At 38.9% G+C, this 7,277-nt stretch overlaps 1 protein-coding gene across 4 annotated transcripts in view; it reads left to right on the forward strand.

Moving 5' to 3' along the window:
* The window catches only part of CNTRL (centriolin), a 32,688-nt gene extending 25,712 nt beyond the window's left edge, over nucleotides 1–6,976 (forward strand). For all 4 annotated transcript variants that reach the window (XM_035341908.1, XM_035341907.1, XM_035341909.1 and 1 more), the window contains 10 exons: nucleotides 206–279; nucleotides 990–1,178; nucleotides 2,120–2,345; nucleotides 2,597–2,802; nucleotides 3,101–3,241; nucleotides 4,383–4,652; nucleotides 4,761–4,823; nucleotides 5,410–5,616; nucleotides 5,928–6,035; nucleotides 6,646–6,976. In XM_035341908.1, coding sequence (XP_035197799.1) covers nucleotides 206–279; nucleotides 990–1,178; nucleotides 2,120–2,345; nucleotides 2,597–2,802; nucleotides 3,101–3,241; nucleotides 4,383–4,652; nucleotides 4,761–4,823; nucleotides 5,410–5,616; nucleotides 5,928–6,011 — 1,460 coding nt within the window. In that variant the 3' untranslated portion in view covers nucleotides 6,012–6,035; nucleotides 6,646–6,976. The remainder of the gene's footprint in view (nucleotides 1–205; nucleotides 280–989; nucleotides 1,179–2,119; nucleotides 2,346–2,596; nucleotides 2,803–3,100; nucleotides 3,242–4,382; nucleotides 4,653–4,760; nucleotides 4,824–5,409; nucleotides 5,617–5,927; nucleotides 6,036–6,645) is intronic.
* Nucleotides 6,977–7,277: the final 301 nt, after the last annotated feature.

Below are 7,277 nucleotides of genomic sequence, written 5' to 3' on the forward strand. Positions count from 1 at the left end.
AGTTTAAAAGAATGGCATTAAAAGGCACAGTGTATGTAACTGCACTGTATGATAAACGATCTGCTATGCTCAAATATCTACAGGCAGAAAGTATTTAATATGTCAAAAAGATGGAAACTTTTCATTTACTGGAAGAGAAGTTTTATCTGTCTAGTTACTGCATGGATTGCTGATTGAAAATGTCTTTCATCAAATGTTTTCCTAGAAAAAAAGGAAGAACTAGAAATGCTGAAAGGAGAACTCAGTGACTCCAGGCAACGTCTTCATCTGGTGGAACAGGTTATTTTTGGTCAAATTTATGCTTGTTCTTACGTAGCGAGTAGATTGCACAGAACCAATGACATTTTTTTATCACCATTGATAGCCCATTGCCTGTTTCTTCCTGTAATCACATTATCTCAAAATCAGACACTTTGCAGAGCTAATAAACAATGTCTAGTTTCTTTAGTCTTGCTGAGTTTGGAGTGATTTGGACTACGATAGGTACCTAACCAGATGATTTCGATTTTGTTTTCCATTTTTGAACATGAAGGGAAGTGGCAGCTGTGGTGAGGCTCCCAGTCAGGCTGTTATTACCAAATGTACCTGACAGAGTGTGTGGGTGGGGTGGGTTTGGGGGGTGTGGTGGTGGCAGTTTGGGGTTTGTTGTTGTTTACATTGATCTTGAAAATAATTCAGGTATGGAGGCAAAATCAACCTGTTTTATCATTTGGTTTTGTGTGTTTTGTTGTTGTTTTGGTTTTGTTTTTAGCAAAGACAATTTGTTTTGTTTTAAAATGCAGTACAGCCTTTACTCTGGCATCTTTAAACTTGGGCATCTAGTGTTTCCTATTGTATTTATTCGCTCAGTGCCTGGTTTAAAAAGAAGGTAGTCTTTCAGTGTGTTTAGGGGTGATCAGTTATTTTCTTTCAAGTGCGAGCCTGTTTAGCCAGATACCTGTTACTTTTACCAGCTGATTATGTTGCTTGATTTTCTGTTTATATTACAGGATTTGAAAAATAATAAAAGGCATCAGGAAGAGCTGCTTAGAGAGCAGGCAACCCTGAAAGAAGATATCCTAGAAAGCTTAAAGAAATGTAACAGTTGCCAGGAGAGACAGAAAAGGAGGGAGAACCATTTGCAGAAGCTCCAGAAAGAGATCAAAGAGAAAGAAACAGAACTAGCCAAACAAGAAGCGGTAATGAGCCTGATAATGTGTCTAGCTTTTGCCTGGCCTTTAAAAATAACGCAGACAGAAAAGCTTTTGGTGCAAGAAACATGAAGTCTCTATTCTAGAGGAATAGCAATGAACACAAACAAAGCTTCAACATTCAGTTATGTCTTAGTGAAAGCTACTGCATCCCAACAAAGGACTGTTCCTTCTTGGCAAGGTCATCGTATACTGAACTGATAACAAAACCAGTAAAATCAGCAATGACCTCTGAGTGCATGAAGGGCTAGTGTAGCGGCAGGCACTGCACAATGTTGTATGTGGGCTGCTGTTGTGTTACTGGTACAGGTGAGGAAATGGACTGGTACAGACTATTCTCTATACTTTTTCCTTGGTCAGCTGACAAAACATAGCAGCTAGATATAGTTCGATAAATTTCTTCCCATGATTTTTATTTCTCGTGGGAGGTAAGCGAACATTTTAGTATACCTAAACTAATAAAAATGTTTTTCAAGTGAAACTGATCAAAACTAAAATCCAGCTTTAATCTAGAATTCAAAAACTAAGCATCAAAAAGTTCAGGGTCCTCCATTCCTTAAGTTTACTTCTGATTTTGAGTGGATTAATGTTTGCAGCTAGTTCTTGTTCTGTTCTGCTGAATTTCTGTGCAAAACCATCAGCCCTTCATGAAAACTAGGGCTTAATCATATATTCCTCTAGTAAAATTAGTGTATGTTGGCCAAGAAGTTTCAACAAAGTGTTAGCCAAAAGAAAAACTGAAACTGTCCTGAAAAAAGAAAGGGAAAAAGGATGAATTTAGTTTAGATTGAGTACTATACTACCTTTCTTCTTTCAGATTTCTCATGCTTTAACTTATGTCAGGTCATCTGGTGATGGTATTTGTTCTTACTGAGTTGCTGCTACTTAAAGTTTGAATGGATGGGATCTCTCTTGTTTGTTTTTGCCAGATTCTTCATCAGCTCAAGCAAAATTCAGAGTGTGAAGGAAAAAAACTGGAAGAAAGTACCGCTAAACTGAAAGAACAGAAACTACTATTGGAAAAGGAACTAACAGATCAACAAAAGAAACTGGAGCAGGCAATAGCAAAAGTAAGGCTGACAGAAGAAAACAACAGGAAGCTGGAAAATGAAGCATCCCGATCTGCAGCACTTGAAGAAACTATCAGAAAATACAGTAAGATCTGTTGTACAAATAAGTCACTTGGATTTTAATTCAGTGCCTGGGTTGACTCTTGGTCCTTAAATTGATTTGTTGAAAGAACTGAATTTCTAAACCAACTGGTTTTCTGTCCCGTCCCACCTTGTGCCAATGTTTTTTCCAAACAGTGCTTGGCAGAAAAATGTTTGAAACTATGAATGTGTATGAAACATACCAAGGTATTTACACTTCTGCTAATCAGTATTTATTTTAAATGTTGATAACAGAACATCAGATCTCAGAGAAAGAGCTACAGTTACAACAAAAAAATAAAGAAATACAGTCTCTTCAAAAAGAACTGGAAGTCTCCAGGTCTGAGCTAAACCACCTCCAAGGTCAGCTGGCATCAGAGAGGAAAAAAACAGAAAAACAAATCTTGAGTCTGAAAGAAGCAATGAAAACACAGAAGACCCAGCTTGAAAGAGAACTGCTTGTAAGCCCTGATTAGATGGGGGGAATATTGGAAGTTTTTGGTGATTTTTTTTTTTTTTGGTCAAAATGATAAAAAGCCCCTTTAATTGCAGGAAGAACAAAAGTCATGCGTTATAACTTCATGACTAGACAGAACTTGAGGCAAACAAATTCTGGTATTTTGAGACTGCTGCAGAATACCTCTGTAGTCACTTTATGCTGTTTTTACCTTTTAACTTGAAGAAATTGTCATATGTGGGTTCTCTTGATCCATTTTTCTGAAGTGAGTGCTCACGTTAAATCTTTCTGCATTTTCCTAGGAACAAAAGCATGAAAATAACTGTTTGCAGAGTGATATAGCAACTGCTGAGCAGGTAGCACACCATAACCGTGAACGAGCCAAGCGTCTTATTAAAGAGCTTGGCCGGATCCAGCAGGACTACATGGATCTCCAGAACCAGGTATAACTGCCTGGGCAAATCTAGGCAGGTCGGAGGGAAAGCTGTCTTCTAGACAGCATTATATTGTATTGGTTTTGAATCTCCTCCTGTGATGCAGACTGACATTAACTGAAATAGACCTACTTAAAATTGTTATGCATTTATTTATTTATTTATTTATTTTTCTTCAAATTGGGAAAGTTATGCTTTGTTAGCACTCAGTAATCCTGGTTTAAAAACAGACCAAATCCAGCCAGTCAGTTGGGTGCTGAGTTTTCAGTCTAATACTGCCAAGCTCTATAGCAATTCTTCAACTATTTTGGGGGGTCGAGGCAGTGGCACAACTGCATGGTTACTCTCTACCCATCACACGGTAGAGAATTACAGGCCCTGATTAGGCTACTTCAAATGGCTCAGTCCCTCTCACCCAGTAAAGTGGTACCAGAAAGAGACCGCATCTTTTGGGGAGGAGCTGAGGAAGGTGGTGGGGAGTCCTAGCTATTCCTTAGAATAATTGAATTTGGATATTACAAAGATACATGGTAACTGCGCTGTTATATTTGCTGTCTGCATAATTTACGTAATGTCTGAATCAAGAACTAGGGCTGTGGCTTTTGTTTGCATTAAGGTTTGGTCATAGGAAGCTGGCATAACTGGAGTCGTAACTTATGTAAATCACTAATTGTTATCACAGTTCAAAGCTACTCACTGGAGACTTAACTTGGTAGTGCCAGCCTGGGCCAGCATTTTCTTCTTCTGTTATTTGCTTTAATTTAAAAGGTGATTCCACATTGTCCCACCTTTAAGCTGTTTATAAGTTGTTTGTAAGTCCTTTATAAATCTGGTTCTTCAGAGAAGAATACTTCTAGTGACTACAAAGCAATCGAGGAAGGCTGTGCTAGGTCAGAGTACAAATAGGTTTAAGTTAACTGCTTGTGTCTTGGTAACTTTACTTTCCTCTCCAGTCAGAGTGACTTCATAAGCAATTGCAGCCTTAATTCTGAAATTAACTTTATCTGCTCAGAGATTTTATGACTTCTGATTTTAATAGTCAAAGCATAAACACTTCAGAGATAAAACTCATTCAGTTACACAGGAAATCACTCTGGATTGATGCATTTGTAATGTGACAGCAACGTAGCAAGACTGTTTTCTGTTGTAGGTTAAGACTCGAGAAGACCTGGAAGAGAGACAAAGGGAAATACAGAATACAGTAGCACTGCTTAAAATGGAGGTTGAAGATGAAATTAAGATAGGGTTTAAATCTTCAAGCCCATCCTCACCAGAACCTTTGGAAGATCTGGGAGCTTCTGCAGTAAAAAGTCTGCATTGTGAACCTGATAACTTAGAGGAGATTGTTCCATTTGCTGCTGCTGACAGAAGACTGTTCTCCTTGGAAGAAAAGTTGGATTTTTCTAAAGTCCTCTTAATGGTAAAATGCTTTCAGAGAGTAGCCCTTATTCATGTTACAGCTGAGCATGTCTGTATCGGTACCTCTAGCTGTAGTGCTCAGTTGCTGCATGTTTTTTGTTTCCAAAAGGATGAACAATGGCGTGGAGAGGCTCTCCGAGAGAAACTGCAGCATCATGAAGATCGGTTGAAGGTGATGCATCTCTTCCCCATAACACTAATATGTCTGTTAGGTCCCTTCCAAAAATAATCTAAATGACAGAGTGTGGGAGATCCTTCTCCAGCTCTTGCTTATCCACTCTGTACATAATGATGAACTGCAAAATACCTTTGGGTGTCTTTTGTTAGGTGGGAATAGTGAAAGAGCCTAGCAACTGTTATATCAAGATGAATAGTGTTAAATAAGTTAATTGTAGTTGGATTTTTGAGTGTTCCAAAATGTTTCTGTCACTTATGTTATACTGTGGTATGTTAGCAACATGAAAATCTGCAGTTCAGGGGCACCTGTGACCATTTTAGGCAGATATGATGGCCAGTTTGATTTAGAGTTGCCCCTTTAAGCAGCTCATGATAAATGCCAGAGGAATACAACTTATTTCTGACTTAGAGGTAAACTATTTAAAAATAAGTTCGTTTGCAAACCCATTGCCAGCTGCTTGTGATTCAAGAGTCTCTTAACATTATATCCCTAATGGCTTGACTTGTGATCATCAGACTATTTAAATATAGTCTTCAAAATCATACTAACTGCATGTAATTAGGACTAATGATTTATTTAGGCTCAGCTCCGCCAGTGCATGTCCAAGCAAGTAGAAGTATTGATCAGAGGAAAACAGCAAACCGAAGGCACCCTTCACAGCCTGAAGCGACAGGTTGATGCCCTGGATGACCTGGTCAGCAGCACTTCTTCAAACTCACTGCTTCTAGCCCAAAGCTCATCAAGTCTAGCATCCCTTCATGATGCTCTGAGTTTAACAAAAACACAGGTAATTGTCTAGTGCATACAAGAATTCTGATACTTTTAAAATGTTTCTCTCTCTGGTAGTCTGTTACACCCATATGCTTACCATCTAGAGGCACTGCGGGGGTTTTCTGTAGGTGGGGCAACCACACCGCACGCTTGGTTGCTTCACCAGTAGCAAACTTGTTAGAGGAAGCCTACCTTCTTCAAAGAGCAGTTTTATACTTACTTGCTTCCTTGCCTTTTAATTTTTTAATCAATTTTTTCTTTAAAAAAAAATCTCTTTACTACTTGAAGACTGTAATTTATTGCTCAGACTTCTACTGCTTTCTCTAGGGTGCTCTGACAAGACTTGCACACATCCCCAGCAGACCAGCAGGCGTTTCGGTGGTGTCTCACTCATGGCATTCCTGCTCATGAGAAATTTCTCAGTGAAGTCCAGAGGTAAGAGAGGTTGCTTCAGCTTAGTTTGCACTTAATATTTGTTTGTAAGTGTCTTGAATTTTGGGGCTTACGAGGTGATCAAAGAACGGGGAGGCACAGTACTGTTCCCAGACCATGTTTTCTTCAGCCAACTGAAAGCATTCCTATAGTTGGTGTCCAAGCACTTGATGCTACTTTGACTCTTAGGTGTTTATTTTCAAACAAATTGGGAGAGCTCCTTGTAAAGTTTTAAATGATACATAGAAATCACTGCTGTAGTAACTGACTTAACCCACTGCCATCCATGATCTTTCAGTAATACCTACCTGGTTTTTAATAAAGGTAGGGGGTGGCACACAAACCTCAGTTACAAACACTTACGTGTAAGACTTGCTACTGTAATGATTTAAATAAAAAATAATTCAAGAATGCCATACAGCAGTGCTCGGAGAGAAGAAAAGCTTTAAGCACACCTACAGCTACTTCTAGGACCCTGTTTGCAGCAGGAGTTAAGTCTCAAGACATGCAAAGTATCTGTGCAACTGTAAAGGTGCCTTTGCTGTACAAGCCAGTATTGTGCAACAGCCAGAACCGGTCACACGCAAACCCACTCTTGTCACTCGTTTTCTAGATACACACCTGTGCTCCTTGGGACTGTACCACTTCTGAAGACTTCTACCTCACTATTTTACAAGCCTTGGTAGGAAAGGCCCTTGCCAGCAGTAACAGCTGACTGCAGGCCCTCCTCTGTACTGTGAAGTTTTTGTATGACTAAGGGAGCTTTATGTATATATGTTTTTTTAAAAAACTTTAAAAATGGTTTAAGGGTATCTAAAACATTAAAGTGTAGGTATGTCAGTTTACATTTCAAAGAAAACTTTTAACAAGGATCATTATCATTGACACGTGGTCAAATGCATGAATAGTGCAAATAAAGCTATTTTTTTGAGTACTTTCTTAAATTTCAGTGTCTAGTGCTTGCCTTTATCCTTCTCTGAACTAACATTTCTTCATTTGTATGCTGTAGCATTATTAGTTCTGCCGTCTTGGATGAGGATGGCCAAAGCAAGCCCTGAGCCCCTCTCACCTAGGTGCAGACAGCAAGCCTTGTCAGACACTGATATTTAGGTAGTAAGTTACTGGCTACCCTTTGTGAGTATTGTTATACTTTATTCTCTGATGAGTGATATGTATTGCTTTTCTGGAGCATGGGGACATCATTTTTAATTCTGGACAAACTTGCAAGCAACATGATCTTAACTA

This window comes from Oxyura jamaicensis, chromosome 17, assembly GCF_011077185.1.
Source record: "Oxyura jamaicensis isolate SHBP4307 breed ruddy duck chromosome 17, BPBGC_Ojam_1.0, whole genome shotgun sequence".
Classification (NCBI taxonomy): domain Eukaryota; kingdom Metazoa; phylum Chordata; class Aves; order Anseriformes; family Anatidae; genus Oxyura; species Oxyura jamaicensis.